The sequence below is a fragment of the Ovis canadensis genome, chromosome 9 (genome assembly GCF_042477335.2).
Source record: "Ovis canadensis isolate MfBH-ARS-UI-01 breed Bighorn chromosome 9, ARS-UI_OviCan_v2, whole genome shotgun sequence".
Lineage (NCBI taxonomy): Eukaryota > Metazoa > Chordata > Mammalia > Artiodactyla > Bovidae > Ovis > Ovis canadensis.
This window is the reverse complement of record NC_091253.1, coordinates 24,793,539-24,809,674: the sequence shown is the minus strand read 5'-3', so window position 1 is coordinate 24,809,674 and position 16,136 is coordinate 24,793,539. Positions and strand designations below refer to the sequence as shown.

The 16,136-nt window shown below is 66.6% G+C and overlaps 1 protein-coding gene across 1 annotated transcript; it reads right to left on the bottom strand.

Moving 5' to 3' along the window:
- Nucleotides 1-4,938: 4,938 nt before the first annotated feature.
- ARC (activity regulated cytoskeleton associated protein) lies at nucleotides 4,939-8,341 on the bottom strand. Its single transcript, XM_069600792.1, has 3 exons — nucleotides 6,293-8,341; nucleotides 5,917-6,059; nucleotides 4,939-5,705 (listed from the first exon to the last, which is right to left on the bottom strand). The coding sequence occupies exon 1, from the start codon at nucleotides 8,104-8,106 to the stop codon at nucleotides 6,916-6,918; it is 1,191 nt and encodes a 396-aa protein (XP_069456893.1). The 5' UTR covers nucleotides 8,107-8,341; the 3' UTR covers nucleotides 4,939-5,705; nucleotides 5,917-6,059; nucleotides 6,293-6,915.
- Between the last annotated feature and the right edge of the window lie 7,795 nt (nucleotides 8,342-16,136).

Below are 16,136 nucleotides of genomic sequence, written 5' to 3'. Positions count from 1 at the left end.
AGCCGGCACAGGAGCCAGACCAGGGCTGCCAAGGCGGTGGACCCTTGGCATGCCCACGAGCGAGGAGCGGGTGCAGGGCGGTATGGGGACCTCCGTGCTCAGGCAACGACTGCCGGGGCCAGGAGGGATGGGGAGGAGCCAAGCTGATATCAAGGTGTGGGGGAGGAGGGTCTCTGCAAGAGGACGACAAGAGCAGGCCTTTAGAGGGTGCATAAGGGTTTGGCAGAAAGTGACAGTTTCCTGCAGAAGGGATGGAGATGGGGGCACTGTGAGCTGCTTCACAGCTCCCAGTGGGACAGTCGGAAAGGCGGGCAAGGGTGGTGTCAGAGGGGCCTCCAAGGCCACGGGTCAGAGCTGTTTGGTGATCCTCGGGTGGGGGCTCACTTCCTCCTCAGGAAGCCTCTGCATTTGGGGAACAGCCTCTAAGCCAGACTCCAGCCCCACGGGCACTCAGAGCCTGGGTCTGGTGTGCTCCGTGCGGGGTTCCTGTGAGCGCCCCGAGCTGGGCCTGGCATGCTCCTTGCAGACTTCCTGTGGGCACCCGGAACCTGAGCCGGCGTGCTCCACGTGCCCCCTTTCTGGCTGAGTCCCAGCTGCCCCCGTGCTCCTTCCTCGGGTCAAAGCCAAGCCTGGGGCTCAGCCAGGACATGGGGAGGGCCTCACTGAAGGGCACCACGCAGCCCTGACCCTCTCTGGGGTTGAGCTGAGGAGGCTGTGCTTGGAGGTGCCTGAGGCGCTGCCAAGCCCAAGGTCCCAGGCTCCTTCAAGGAGAGGTCAGCGGGAGAATGCACCCTGCCGCAGAGCCAGGTGGGAGGAAACAGCTAATGAGAGCCCAGCAGGCGGGGGCCTCAGCGAGGGAAGGTGGAGGAGGTCTGCTTCTCAGGGATTCTGGAAGGACAGAGCCCAGCAGGGTCGGGAGGGGCCAGAGGGCTGGAGGGAGCGCGGCAGAGAGGAGTGGGCGTGGAGGTTGGGAGCAGCTGTGAAAATGGGGCTGGGGAGTGGGCATCACCTTCCACCATGGGGCCCTGGAGGCTGGCCTGGAATCGGGGCTTCACCCAGAAGCTGCAGAGACGCTTAAAGACTGGGGCTCAGGGCCTTCCCGGTAGTGATTTTATTCTTTCCAGACCATTTTACTCAGGGAGGGGTTCTAGAACAACGCAAACCAAATGCAAACGCAGGCCCCAGTGTCTCATGCAGCGGCACCTCTGGGGGAATGCATGTATGTGGTGATGGTAAACGGAATGAGAGAAGCTATTTGAAATTCCAGGAAGAAGCAAAACAAGTAGAAGAAGGAAAACTAGCCTTCTAGCCTGGAGGACGCCAGGTCGCGCTAACTGAGCATGCAACAAAGTTAGCGGGGAAGGCACTCTGGCCTCCCGGGGAGGGGCGGGGGTTGCCGCTCAGGGACAGGTCATCCAGGATGCCAGAAGGTGGCAGGATGACTCGTTCTCTGCAAAGGAGACACAGAGCCCCAGCCAGCTTGCCCGGGAGAGCTGCCGTGGGTGGGCAGAGCCCGGTGTGGTCCAGGCCTTTCCTGGGGTCCCCGCGGAGACAGGATTGTCGTGAGGCTGCAAGGCCCGGAGATGCAACTCCAGATGGACACATGGGTGCAGAGAGAAGAGCAAGACTGGCCAGCCAGTGTGGGGGGCTGGGAGAGGGCACCCCTGCCCTGCCCACGGCTTCCCACTTTCAGAAAGGCCGCCCCGCCGGCTACTCCACAGCCCTGGGGTCTGGCTCCATCTCCCGCCGCAGCCCACATTGCTCTCCTGGGGCTCCTGAGGTGGCCTGGGGGCAGCCCTGGGGCTCTGGGATCCTCTGCAGGGGTGCGGAGTGGTGAAGACAGGACGGCTAGTGGACGGACAGTGTGATGCTGGTTCAGGGTGACAGAGGGCAGGGGGACCCAGCGGAGGGGCCCAGAGCAGGGGCCCTGGCTGCCTGATCCGGGCTGGCAGAGCTGCGGAGGAGGCCGTCGGGAGAAACTGCGGACCCTGGCTTCTGCTGGGCCTCAGTTTCCCCACCTGTGGAGAGGCCATCCCAGAGAGGAGTGTGGGTGGAGAGCCAGAGGAGCCCCCGCAGCTGCTGCCCCCTGGCACAGAGGGCTGGGTGCTAGGCTGCCCAGCCTCCTTCCTGGAGGAAACAGGCGGATGTATTCCTCCCATCCCAGCTGCTGCAGAAGGGGGCACCGGCTGGGCGCTCGGCAGGCAGCGTGGGAGAGCCCCTAGGCCGTCTGACAGGTCTGCGGGGGCCCCTCACTGGTGGGAAACCAGAAAAGGGGAAGAGGCATGAGAGGAGTCTCATAATTTGGGCCAGTGGGCAGCTAGGGCCGGGGGGCAGCGACTGGTCAGAAGCAGGAGTCATGAGTGGCCAAGGGGAGGGGACAGGAGGGCCAGAAAGCACACTGTCCTCCGTGGACAGTCCTCTGACCCTCAGCAGGAAGAGGAGCAGGCTTCATAGCAGCAGCCCTAGTGGCCAAACCAGCTTGGATCTCAAGGTCAGGAGCATCCCGTCAAGAAAGTCATTACTCTGAGCATCTTCCAGGAGGTAGGCCTGGAAGACAGGGAGTCCAGGGTGGGTCCCTGCACCCCCAAGCCTCGGATCAGGGGAAGCCTGGAGCATACTTCACGCCTTGGACCCAGAGTCACTGTCCCCCCCGGCCCCCTGCAGTGAGGTGGCCCTCTGGAATTCTCAGGTGGATGAGCTATTGGCTGTGCACCCCGCCACCTCAGGGCACGGAGAGTCTGTGACACCCCTGGGCAGCCAGCAAAGTCATAGGCAACAACACCTATCCTGCTGGCCCATGAAAGCCCATCAGGGGCACAGGCCTGGGGATCCAGCTTGGCTGGGCCTGGGGGCAGCCACACCAAACGTTCTGAGCCTACCCTGGCCGGCACCCTGCCCTCACATCCTCACATCAGCTCTGCAGGTAGATTCGATTTTATAGAAAGAGAGGCCCTGGGACTTGAGCCCCAGCCCACCCGGCTCAGAAGACCCCACCAAGCTGGGCGTGCAGGGTGGGCCCCTGAGGCAGCCCTCCCAACTCCAGCTTCCCTGCCCGGGAGGGAGGAGATGAGACCAGGGGCTGAGGGGTCTGGATGGGTGGGATGGCCGGGGGGGGGGGCAGGGAGCACCCTGTCCGGGGGCCTGGGCTGGGGGATTCTCCAGGGCGGCTGGAGGTCCGGCTCCCCTGCCGGCGCCAGCCCACTCCACTCCACCCTCCCGCCTCTTTTCTTGGGACACAAAGACACAGAGCTGCATCTCAGATTACTGCGAGTGTTCGGCTTGCCTGTTCTACAATCATCCAATTACAGACAGGAAATTCATATTAAAAGGAAAAAGCGCCCAGAACACCCAGCTTTTGATGCAAGCAGGAGTAGGTCTCCCGGAGAAATGACAGACTCTCAGGTATCACCATGGTGCCCAGCCCCCTGTTCCTGCCGATTTCCTTCCCCATTCTTGTCAGCGTTTGAAAGGAATAAAGGAGAACAGGGAAGAGGCGGCCTTCACCGAGGGCGTCACACCGGGCGCCCGCTTGGTTCTGCGTGCATGGTGATGGCGTTCCTGGCAGCGGGTGGTTCTCGCTGCTCCTGTGTGCTTCTGGCCTTCCTGGGCGCCCCCTGCATCCCCGTGGGCCCCGTCCTCTCAGCAGGGGCAGCAGCGCCCAGCCCCCAACCCCACCCAGCAGAGCAGCCCCTTCTGAGGGCAGGGCCGGCCCCAGCAGGCCACAAGGGCCTGCCGACGACCACAGCAGCTGGGAGGCTGGGAGGGGGCTTTTACCCCCAGCCTGGCCGGGGCTCACCTGTACACCTGTACCTGAACGCCTGTACCAGGCGTCCCGTCAGACCCTCACCCACGAGAGGTGCTGAGGGTCTGAGTGTGACAGACATTCTGTATCGGACTACTGGAAGTAAAGATCAAGGGAGATAATCTGGGTGGGCCGGGGTCCATCAGTTGAAAGACCTGAAGAGCAGAGCTGAGCCTTCACCAAAGGAGACGTCCCACGCCCAAGGAGCCCCCTGCCCTGCAGACTCGGGGCTGGCCCTGCCGTCCTACCAGCTGGTGAGCTGATTCCTCGATACAAATCCCTCCGTGTCCACCTCCCCAGGCCTGCTTCTCACTCCACACTGCCTGGTGGAAGGGTCCGAGCCCCCGCACCGACAGGCCACCTGCCCGTCTCTTGTAAGGACCTGGCGTCCTCCAGGAAGGCAGGTGTATTAACGGCTTACGTGCACAGTGTGGACCATCTCCTGTCTAAGGTCTCGAGCCCACAATGGTTTTAGTGATGGCCTCTCTGTCTGCAGACGAGGAATGTGAGGCTCTTCACTTTCCAGTATTTGCTGGAAAGACTGATGCTGAAGCTGAATCTCCAATCCTTTGCCCAATCCTCAAAGGTCTCCAAACCTTTGATGTGAAGAGCTGACTCATTGGAAAAGACCCTGACACTGGGAAAGATTGAGGGCAGGAGAAGGAGGCGGCAGAGGATGAGATGGCTAGAGCATCACCACCTTGGGAGATAGCAAACGACAGGGGAGCCCAGTGTGCTGCAGCCCATAGGGTCGCAGAGTCGGACACGCCTGAGTAACCGAGCAACATGAGGCTCAGGAAGACCAAGCTTGAGACCCTGCAGCCAGGGCTCACCAGGGTCTTCTCGCAGCAGGGACCTTTCCCAACTCTCATGGGTCCAGACCCTGAGAATCCCCTCTGGGCCCACAGGCCTCTGGGCTGGCATAGTCCTGGCAGCAGACGCGTGCCTGGCACCCCCACCAGCCCCCTCCCCCAGAGCGTCCCACACCTGGTCGTCCACTCAGCATGAACAGCAGTGGCTCTGGTGTTCTGAGATGGTCAGCCCTACCCCTGGGTTCCAGGGTCCCGCCACCCTGAGCGGCCTCCCTTTGCAGGCCCCCTCCAGCCAGCAGAAAAACAGCAGCACACACAAGCCAGTAAGTTTCAATGTTTTATTAACAAAGTCTTAGAAAAAGCGTCTGTCTTCAAGTGAGGTGGCAGGGTGGACATAGCCTGGCCTGACATTTGAGGCTTGATCCACGGTGGGCGGGGACTTGACCACATCCCACTGAGGACCTTGGGGCCTCCCCGTAGCCTGCGCCAGGAGAGCAGGTTATGGCTTATATGCAAAAATAAAATCTGGGGCAGGGGGTGGCGCTGGCATGACGCAGGACGGAGGGGCCGGCAGAGTTTCCTGCGGGAGCTGGTCTCCTGAGTTTGGGAGCCCCCAACCAGGCCTGCTTGGGCTGCAGACACAGGTGGCCGGCCAGCACCAGGGTGTTGGTGGCTGGGGCAGTGGGGGTCCAGGCCAGGCTGCAGCAGGGCCTGGCAGGGAGCCTGAGTGAGCCCCAGGGGCAAAGGCTTCTGGGCCTCCTGGGGCTGGGCCTGGGGCCACCGGGCAGGGGCGGCCGTGGCGGAAGCTCTGGTGGCAGAGGATGGCCGCGCAGCGGGCAGGGGCTCCGGGGTGGGAGCCAGGCCAGGCCCGGGAGGGCGGCGGCCCTGGGGGCGAGCAGGCAGTGGGCAGCCAGCGGGGCGGGCATAGCGGCAGGCCCTGGCCCTCGCGCTGGCCCCTCTTCACCACCAGCTCTCTGCTGGGCCCCCTCCTCTGGTTTCAGGCCTCTCCTCTCGTGCAGGCAGCTTGTAGGGGGAGAGGAGAAGGGACAGTGCCGGGCACAGCAGCAAAGGTTCCGCGGGAGCCTGGAGACCTGAAAGGAAGGAAGACACGGGTGGTCAGGGACTCAGGGACCGCCAGGGCAGGGCGGGGCGGGGCAGGGCTGCCCTCTCAGAGAGCAAGCCCTTGGGGTCCTGGGGGGCTCTTTCTCAGCTGGCCCAGAGGACTGGGGGCCTGGGGCCAGGGGCTGGGGGGAGCTGGGGGGCCCCTGGTGAGGACAGCCGGGGGCGGGGTCCCCTGTGTACCTGTCATCACTCTCCTGGCTCCAGAGGCCGGCTGCTGCCTCAGCCGGGCTGGAGGACTCAGGCCCCAGGGGACCTGCCGCCTGCCATGGGTGAGTCATTGCACGGGGCTCTGTCCCTCTCCAGGCTGGCGTGAGTCACTGGTGCTGCGGGGAGAGAACACACAGGGCCCTGTGAGAGCTGGGTCAGCGACCTCCCCCAGCCCTGCCCCCCACTCCAGCCCCTTCCCTGACCCCTGGGGTCTCCCCTCCGCACCTGATTTATGGGGATGCCAGGGGCTCTGAGCCTCCGTGGGCTCGACTAGGGGGGTGGGCTTCACCCAGGGCCCTCCCAGCCCTATGGTGCCCCCTGGCGGTGGTGCCAAGGGGCAGGGGCTCACCTGAGGGGCCAGGAGGCACCGGGTTGCCAGGTCTGTTGCTGCCACTGCGGCTGCTGCTGCTGCTGTGTCTTGAGCTTGGGCTCTCCTCCAGGGGGAGGGAGCCACACTGCCCGAGGCTGGCCAGCTGCCCCGGGAGGCAGCAGGGGTGCCAGCCGGTCACGGCGACTGCCAGGAGAAGTAGCTTCCCTGAAGCCCAGGCTCCGGGGACACTGGTGGCCCCCGAGCTTCTGCTCTGGGGTGTTCCTTGAGTTGGGTGCACGCCGGCCCGTGCCATCTGGACACTGAGTTTCTTGAGTGCCCAGAGGGCCCAGGCATTGAGCAGGATGAGGAAACTGTCATGGCCTGAGAGCATGGAGGGCGGGATTGCTGACTCAGGCCAGTCCACCACTGGGGAAGACAGACGCAGGGAGGGTGAAGGCTGGGTCTGCGAGGAAGGGGAGCCCCTTGGCTGTCTGGGGGACACTGCCCGCATCTGGGTCACGTGTGTCTGTTGGAGTCAGGCTAGGAGGCTGAGGTGAGTGTTCAGCTGCACGAGGAGACTAAGGGCTCCCCTGCAGGGGCGGGCCCACTCTAAAGTCCTGGCGGGCGAGGGCCACGGGCGGGCAGGCGGGGCCTGGCACCCTCTACTCGGGCTGAGTCCGGTCACTGGCTACGGACTCGTTGGTGAGGGCGGGTGTGAGGGCCTCGGCCTCTTCCTCAGCGGGCGGGTGGGGGCCGGTGGGCTCGGCCGCCCGCTCCAGGCCGTCCTGCACCTCCATGCCCTTCTGGATGAGCTGCTCCAGGGTCTTGGGCAGCGGGGGCCTTAGGAAACGCTTGAGCTTGGGCTGCAGGGTGCCCACCACGTACTGGATGATCTCCTCCTCCTCGGCATCCACATGCAGCGTCTGGTACAGGTCCCGCTTGCGCCACAGGAACTGGTCGAGCGGCTCGCCCTGCTTCTGCGGCAGGTCCAGCTCCCGCTGGATGGCCTCCCGGGACAGCGTGCCCTCGCTGTACTGCAGAAACTCCTTCTTGAACTCCACCCAGTTCTTCACCGAGCCCTGCTTGAACTCCCACCATTTCTTTGCCGGCCCGTTCATGTGGTTCTGGATCTGAGACAGCCAGTACTCCTCGGAGCCGCCCACCTGGCGCAGGTAGTCCTCCAGGTGGCTGAGGAACTCCCGCGGGTCCTCAAAGACCTGCGTGTCCACGCCGGGGCTCAGCTGCCCGTCCTCCCCCGGCTCCCAGGGCGGGTACTGCTGGGCTTCCACCTCCTCCTGCCCGGGCAGCTGGCCGGCGGCCGGCGGGGAGGTGATGGCGTAGGGGCTGACAGTGTAATCATAGTTGTCCGCCTCCTGGCCGTAGCTCTCGGGACCCCCGACGCCCACGGAGACGGTGTGGCGTGCTGGGTCGCTGCCCACCGGGTACTTGCCGCCCCCGGACTCCAGGCGGTCGGCCCACCGCTCCAGCCGGTAGAAGACCTCCCGCCACACGTGCATCTCCCGCTTGACCCAGCGCTCCAGGTTGGCGATGGTCTCCTGGCAGCGGCTCAGGCAGGCCTTGATGGACTTCTTCCAGCGCTGCGAGTCGCCGGTGGGCACGTACCCGTCCAGGTTGCTCTCCAGCTTGCCCACGGACCGGTGCAGCCCCTTCAGCTCGCGCTCCACCTGCTTGGACACTTCAGCGAGCAGGTGCCGGTGGGTCCTCCGCACGTGCTCCAGCATCTCCGCGCGGCACTTACCGATCTGCAAGATCACGTTGGGCTTGGCGGCCGGCCCGCCGCGGGGCCCGGGGTAGGCGTGGAGGCCGCCGGTCGTCCTGTGGTCCAACTCCATCAGCTCGCAGGTTGCGGCGGGGCTCGCTCGGATAGGCGGGAGAGGGAGGCTGCAAAGTCCTCTTGGGGACGGCGAGGGGCTGCTGGGGGCCGGCTGCGCGGAGCTGCGAAGCTGCGCGGAGCTGCGAGGCGCGGCGGGCGGGTCCCGCGGAGGAGCGGCCGGTCCCGGTTGGTCGCGGCGGCGGCGGCGGCGGCGGTAGCGGCTACAGAGCGGGAGGACTCAGCGCCCGAGCTCTGCGCTGGGGCTCGGCCGCCGGCTCTTTATGCCGCCAGCGCGGCCCGTGGGCGGCCCCGTCGCCGAGCCTCGGCTCCGATTGGCCCGGGCGCCGGCTCCCCGCCCGCGCCCCCAGCTTGCCGACCCGCCTTCCCGCGCCCACGCGCGCTCCCGGTGGAGGGAGGACCCACCCCCTGCACACTCGGCGGCCCGGGGTGACTAATGCGCTCGCTTGCGCCGCCCCCTCCGCGACCCATTCAGCCCGCGGAGACCCAGGGATGGAGCTGGGCACGGACCGCGACGCCCCCTCAGTCAGCGAGAGGCAGGGAGGCCAGGTGAGTGCCCCGGGGGCCCCCACCCGGAGGTAAGGAGGAAGCCCCTCTCCCGGGCCCCTCCTGGCTTGCTCTCCTGTGACTGCCACCTCCTTCCTGAGGGGGGGCTGAGGGGGGGTGGGGGGTGGGAGGGAGTGCTGGAAGTTGCGCCCCTAGGCCACCGGCGCAGGCCTTGACCTTGCCCAGCCCAGGTCTGCAGAACGTTCAGCCACAGGTGAGACCTGGCCGCCACCGCGGCACTCGGACCCTCTTCCCTTGATCTGAGAACATTGAGGCATGTTCTTGTGCAGACATACACTCCCAGGTGTCAGGTGTGAGTCCCCGACGTGGCCTGATCCCTCTGTCCCTGCCCAGGGGCCCCTGAATCCAGGCCTGGGGCTGGCCCTGCGCCCTGTGTGAGGGACATGCGCCCAGGGCTTGGCTCCCCCAGCTCCCCGGCCATGGAGTGGGTGTGTGTGTGCCTGGCTGGCAGTAGCTGGGCATGACTGCCTGTCACCCACTCCCAGGTCTTTGCTGAGGCCAGGACTTCTTCACTTGGTGCCTCCAGGGACACCTGGAGGCTGCTTTCAGGGGGCCGGAGGTGAGGGAGACAGAGAGGTCCTGCCTCCCACTGCAGGGTGTGGCCCCTGAACCCCCAGGGCACAACCAGAACTGTTCAGAAGCTCCAAGACTTCTAGGATGGAGGTGGGGGGTGGGGGGAGGGTGCTGGCAGCCTGACGAGGTTGGAGGCAGAGAAGCAAAGCACCATATAAGGAACGGGGCTCCGGAAGCTGAGATTCCCTCCGGAGGGAGGTCCCTTCTGCCTCCCTGGCAACAGTGTGGGGAAGGGACATCTCCCTGGATGCCCGTGACAGATGGCTGTGGTCCCAGGGCCTCTGCAGTTCTGCGGGCACAGGTGGCACACACTGCCCGCAGCCACGCACCACTGCCTGTCCAGACGCCTTCCCTGCGGCCAGCGCCCTCACACACACCCTGCACACTCACCCCTCCCCCACACAGACACTCATACCTCCCACCCGCGCACCCTCCCCCCATCCAGTCATCCCTGTCCACACCTACCCCCTCATGCCAGGCCCACCCGCCCCCAGCGTCTTGCTCACATGCGCGAGGGCACACTGGCACCCACGCTGCAATCCCTCCTCTAGGCACCCCCGGAGCCCCCTGCTGTCCTGGGAGCACCCCTCAGAGCCGAGCTGCCACCTCCTTTCCCGCTCTAAGCTTTCACCCTTGTCCAGGAGGAATGTCTCCCTGGCAGAAACTCCCCCCGAATCACACTCCTGGCATTTCTAATTAAAGGCAAGTGGGTGAGCAGAGAAGGAGCAGGGTGGGGAGTGGGCCAGCCACTGCCAGAACAGGAATCCCGGGGCGGGAGGCAGTAGGGTGTTTGTGTGTGTGAGCGGGGCTGGTCACCGCCGCCCGAGTGGGGCCACGAGCCTCCGACCACGTCTGCCGGCCCTGGTTAGGAGAGGCCTGCGGTGAGCCAGCCAGGCAGGGACTGCACGTGTGCACCTGTGTGCTCGCGTGTGCGTGTGTGTGTGCACACCTGTGTGTGGCAGGGGTGCCAGAGCCAGCACCTGAGTGACCAGTAGGGGGTGGCTGGTCAGCCCTCAGTCTACAGAGGCCCTGTGGCCCCCGAGCCGTGGGGTGGCTGGGGCGGGAGCCTGGAGGTGGACATCCCCTCTGTGGTAGGAGAGCAGGTCTCAGGGCAGCCTGGCAGGTGGGCTGGCCTCGACCCTGGCCCTCGGTGGCCCCTCTGCCTGGCTTGCTGTGGGCGTGGGGGGTGCTGCACAGAGGCTGCACTCACAAGGCCGCTGTGACAGGTGACGGGCCGCAGCCGCTGCTCCGGGAACACTTAATCGCTGCCCAATTATCGCCCCAGAAGCCCTCAGCACACCCCCGCACTGCAGCCTCAGGCTCCATTCTCCCGCCGCCTCCGGAGAGGAGGCCTGGCCAGCTCCGTGCCTGGGGGGGCTGCCCCCGCCTCCCCCATCCGCAGAGCTGAAGGCCTCCAGCCCCAGCCCACCCAGAGCAGGCCAGCTCAGGCTGAGGAGGGGCGGGTGCAGCGGGCAGCAGGGATGCACAAGGACAGAGTGGGGCCCAGCTCCCCCGCCAACAGCTCTCAGAGCCCGGCTGGGCGGCTGCTCTTCAGGCCTGGCAGCTCCTGAGGCCTTGCCTGCTCCGGACGGAGGTGGGTGAGCGGGGGAGGCTGAGTCTGCCCAGCGCAAGGGTCCGGGCAACCCCCATTCCAGCCCCTGCAGGTTCTAACACTCCCCACCCCCAGGGCTCAGGGCTCCCAGCCCCTAGGGGCTGCTCTCCTGATGCTGAGACCCTTGTTTCAGCCCCGGGGTCTCCCCACCCTCTCCAGCCAGCCACTCCCCCTCCCTGCAGCACCTGCCTTTCCAGGGCTGCTCCATGATCAGGTTGACCAGGTTCTGTCCCCAGGGTGCACACCTACCTCTGCAGACCCCTCAGAGCCGGGCCCAGGCCCCACAGGCACGGGGGCACTCCTCGGCGGGGCGGGGTGGGTCAGGCTGTTGGGCCCGAGCCTCCCTCCTTGCCCCTCTTCTGGGGTCTGGGGTGCGTTCTGGGAGCCAGGCTTGGCCTGCCTCTCCAGCAGGGCCCCAGCCGCCACGCTGCAGACTCGCAGCCTCTCGTCAGCCCGCAGTGTGGGCATAAGCAGCTGCAGGCAGAGTTCCCGCTGTCGTGGACCCCTGGGCCCAGGCCACTGCCTCCTGCGGCGGGGTGGGGGGCTGTGGAGGGAAAGCCGTGGCGTCCTCCGGAGCAGCCGTCAGCCACCTGCTCTCACCTGGCCCTTCGTGCCCGGCTTTGGCCTGGGGTCCGGGTGCCCGCCCTCCACATGTGCCTGCCGCCCATCCTGTCAGCCGGTGAGGCCTCCTCCTGCCTCCTGCACCTGCCCGCCTGTTCGTTTGGCATTCCCGGCCCGGCTGTCCCAGTGCTGAAGATCTGCCCACCCTGGCCAGCGCTGCTGCCCGCCCCTCACCCTGAACCAGGCCCGAACCCAGGTCTCCCGTGGATGCTGCTTCCCTCTTGCTCAGCCGGGCACTTAGAGCCGAGAGCCGGGTGTGATGGTGGCCCCAGAACGGCGTCCGCACCCTCACAGCTGAGCCACGGAGCCCAAAGCCGGCCTGGCACAGAGCGTATGCATACGATGAATCGTGGAGCAGGCAAGATAGTGGGCCCTTACCCCTCCCTTGCTGGTTGGGAGACAGTTGGCAGTTGCCCACATGAACCTTGACTGTCTGTCTGTAAAGTGGGCTGACGGTGCCAGGGCCTGGGGTCCAGCGAGGCCGAGTGCCGGTCCTCTTGCCTGACCTGGTCCCCGCCCAAGGACGCCCCCCTCGTCCTGCGGAGAGCCTCCCATCGGAGCGTCACTTTCGGGATCTGGGAAGTGGGAGGTGGTTGGAACCCCTCCCTGTGGCCCCTGGGGGCAGTGCCCATGCCCCCGAGGCAGTGGTGGGGCCAGAACACCTGCCGGGCTCCAGCAATGAGGCTGAGCAGAGGCCCTGGGGACAGCTGGCCGCACGGCCCTCGGGAGGGCACCGCCAGTCCAGCCACGGTCCTGAGTCCAGCTGCAGGGGGCCGGGCCGCGGAGAGGCCAGGATGGCGGGCGGGGGCCATGGACACGCAGGCAGAGCTGAGCCTTGGAGGAGCGCGTCCACTGGGAAACGGAGGCACACTGGAGGGCCAGCCGCTGGGGCTGGTGGTCTCCTGCCTGGGGAGACGATCTCCCTCATCTCATGGAGGCCCTGAGCCAGCAGGCGGCACGGCTGGGGTCCCTCCGCCCCGCGTGCCTGTGGGGCCTGCTGCACCAGGGGGCCAGGGCGGGAGCCCCGGGGGGTCGGGCACGGGCTGGCCTGAGACAGGAGTGGCCCTGAGCAGGGGCTGGGCCCAGCCTGGGGGCCGGGGAGGCAGCGGCTGGACTGTGTGGGGACGGGGGAGGGGACTGAGCTCCAGGGCTGTGGGAGCGTTTTCTTTCCTGTCCCGCCCCTCCTCCAGGGCTTCCTCTCCTCTCCGGTTGGCAGGGTGTGTGCTGCGTCCTGTCCCCGGAACAGGCAGCCTCACACACCAGACCCTCCTCCCTCTGCACCAAGGAAACTTCTGCATTTTCCTGAGGATCCCGGCGTGGCAGGGCCTCCCTGCATCCTCCAGGCCAGGGCCCGAGCAGGGGCCATGGGCAGGGCGGGGCGGGGTCCGTCCTCAAGGGACACTCTTTCCTTGCCACCCCCAGCCATTGTGGAAGGGAAGGCAAAGCCCCCAGGCGAGAGTGTCCGGGGCTGCTCCAGGCCCCTCCGCAGGGAAGCCAGAGCCCGGACAGGCTGGTGAGAGGGTGTGGGGGAGGTCTGCTGGCTCCCCGAGGCTCCGGGAACACGGTGTGCGTCCTGCGTGACCGGGGGTGGGCCCCCTCAGCACCCCTCGGGCTCAGTTTCCTCACCTGCAGAGTGGGTCTAGCCATCACTGCCCTGCTCGGCTGTGAGGTGAGTCAGTCAATCAAGTAGCACTTCCGGAGCCTGGCTTGGCCGGCACCGAGCAAGGTGGGGTGGTAGGGAGGTGCAGGTCACCCACGAAATAGGGCCACCGCCGTGACCCCTACACAGTCCCCAGAGGACACCGGGCTGGGTGTGGCCTGAGGCATGCTGCCCATGGGGCCACTGCCCTTGGCACTGGGCCACCAGCTGGCGGCACCTCCGCTCAGAGGGCCAGGCCCTTCAGGGAGCAGCCATGGCGTCCAGAGTGCCTGCTGGGGAGTCGGACAGGTGGGGCCAGGGGAGCGAGGCTGTGTGGCTTTGCTGGTGGGGGCTGGAGAAGGGGGCCAGGAGGCAGAGGTGTGGGGCAGGAACACTGGCCGGGGCCGAGGACACCCCTGTGCCCGCCACTCGCTGGCCAACCACCCGCACGGCAGCTGGAGCCAGGTGTCCCTTCAGCTGGGCAGGCGCCCTGGCCGGGAGCCGGGCACCCCCTTTCCGCACCCCACCTACGCTTCTCCTCGTGGCATCTTGGGGTAGCGTCCTGCGGATCCCTTGGCCTCGCTGACCCCGCAGTCCTCGGCACCCTGAGGGGTGGACAGCCGTGGCGGGTGGGAAGGAGGAGGGCACTGGACCACTGCGCGCGCTGGTCTGCACGAGGCCCTGGCCAGCCTGCCGCCTGCCACACCACCTTGCTTAGGTGACAGGTCTGCCCAGTGTCAGAAGCTAAGCACTAAAGCTCAGCCGGGCTCACGGGGCATCCACATCCGAGCCCAGAGTCACCACCTCCAGGAAGGCTCCCCAGGCTCCCGGGGTGTGAGCCTTGTCTGCCCCATGCCCCGCTTGGAGCCCCTGAGCACAGCCTCCTCCCACCTGTGCTTGTAGGTGTGTGTGAGTGAGCTTGAGAGCGTGAGAATGTGTCAGTGTGTCAGGGCGTGTGCCTCCTGATCTCTACGGCCGAGGCGTGCTCCTGCTGGCCAGCAGCCAGGCCCTGAGCTTGCTCTGGACACACGGAGTGGACAAAACGCCCTGCTCGCTGCCCAAAGAGACTCTGCCTGCTTAGAGGTGCGCCCACACCCCAAGCGTGCTGGGGCCAGCAGCCCAGCGGGGTCCTGCCAGGCGGGGTCCGCCGGAGGGTGAGCAGGGCGACAGGGTTGGGGGTAGGTGGGAGGGCTGCTCTGAGAGCTCATTTAGAGGGTCAGGATGAGAGCAGAGCTGGCTCCCAGGCGGGGGGGCGGGGGCATTGGAATCGGGCAGCCACCCCCTCCTCTCTGCCCACTGCGGCTCAGCCGGGCTGTGCATGGCCCCCACTGCCGCCCTGGAACCCCAGGGGCCCAGCAGAAGCCCCAAAGGTGGCCGGGCCCTCAGCCAGCATGCGGGGTGCGCTGCCAACCGGCCCAGGGAGACGTCCTCAGAGCCGGGTGCTGCAGACGCCCCTGCCAGGGAGGGGGTGGTGGCCGCTGCTCTGCCGTGCTCTGCGTTCCCATTTACATCTCCCAGCGCAGTGCGCCAGCCTCCACCACTCACTTCCGGGGCCATAAAAGGAGCGGGGCTGAGAATAGCTCGCTGTGACGCGGGGAGCTTCCCCACGCAGGTGCAGGCGGTGCCGCCGGCGGGCGGAAGGCAGGCTCTATCCCAGCTCCACCCCCGCGCACGGGAAACAGTGGCAGCCAGCTGGTAGCAGAGGTCCAGGGTCCCGCCTCCATTCTCCCTCTTGCCTCTCCTTCCCTGCCCCTGTGGGGCCTGAGCCCCCTGCCCTTGAAGCCACCCGCCCCACGCGCACGTCTTGTCCACGCCCCCCGGTCTGGCCGAGGCCTCTCCTGGGCACGCACTGATCCACAGCTGCACGCCTGGCGCAGCTGCAGGCCCCTTGCCTGCCGAGGCTGGCATCCCCCCACTCCCCGCCCTGGGGTGTGGTGCCTTCCTGTCTGCTGCAGGCCTCTCAGATGCCAGGCATGGCCACAGTGACCTTTGGCCCCGATCTTCACCCAACCCGTCCACGGGCGGCCGCTCAGCTGCGCCTCCCTGGGCTTCTGTCTCCAGGGCGCCGTCCGTGCCCTCTGGCCCTGTGCCCGGCCATCACTGCCAGGCAGCTCTTACCAATTCTGAATAAAGGGTCTGTGCTGTTCTGCCGCGGACCCCATCCGCTGCACAGCCAGTCCACCTGCCAGGGCCCCCATCCTGGTTCGGGGGTCTCTCTGGAAAGAAGGTCGACATGGAAGGCGTGTGGGAGACAGGGCCTCAGTGCATGCCGAGCACCTCCCTGCGCCTTGGAACACAGCTAGGAGGTCACTGTCACCCATTTTACAGACGGGGAGCTTGAGGTGCAGGGAGGGTAGGGGATGAGCTTGGGGAACCAGCTGGTGAGCAAATGACTGAGACTCCTGGCCCCAAGGCTGATCCCATCCTGCCATCCACCACCACTGGCCAGATGCAGGGTCAGGCTACCCCGGACGCCCTCTGAGCCTCAGTTCTTCGGCTGATGGGCAGGCGGCCCCTCGGAGGTTCAGGGTGAGGGGCTGATTGGCAGGACGTCCGACGCACGGCCCATCTTCCACGTTCTTGGTCCTGAGTTCTGTGTGCGGACCTGGAGGTGGTCCCCAGGGTGTGGGGGCCACAGCAGCGGGGGGCGGGGCGCTTGGAGGAGGGGCTGGTGACATCCGCGACCTGCACACAGCGCTGGCTGCCTCCTGGCTTGGGGACACCGGTCCGACCCCCACAGGCCAGAGTAGATCCCGGACCCCTTGGCTCCCCCCGCCGCCCTGGCACAGCGCCCCCTCCCCACTCCCTCCCTCCCTCTCCTGGCTGAGCTCCAGTGGGAGGGTCAGGAATAGCCCAACATGGTCGAGGGGTGTACAGCCCAGACCATCACGGGTGCCCCCACCCTCCCCACACTGCATGGATTCTCCTCAACACACTCTCGCCCCTCCCTGGCCACACAGCCTGGGGGTCAGGGCCCCGCTGAGGTTGGGCAGCACGTCAGAGGACGGGCCCCTAAGAG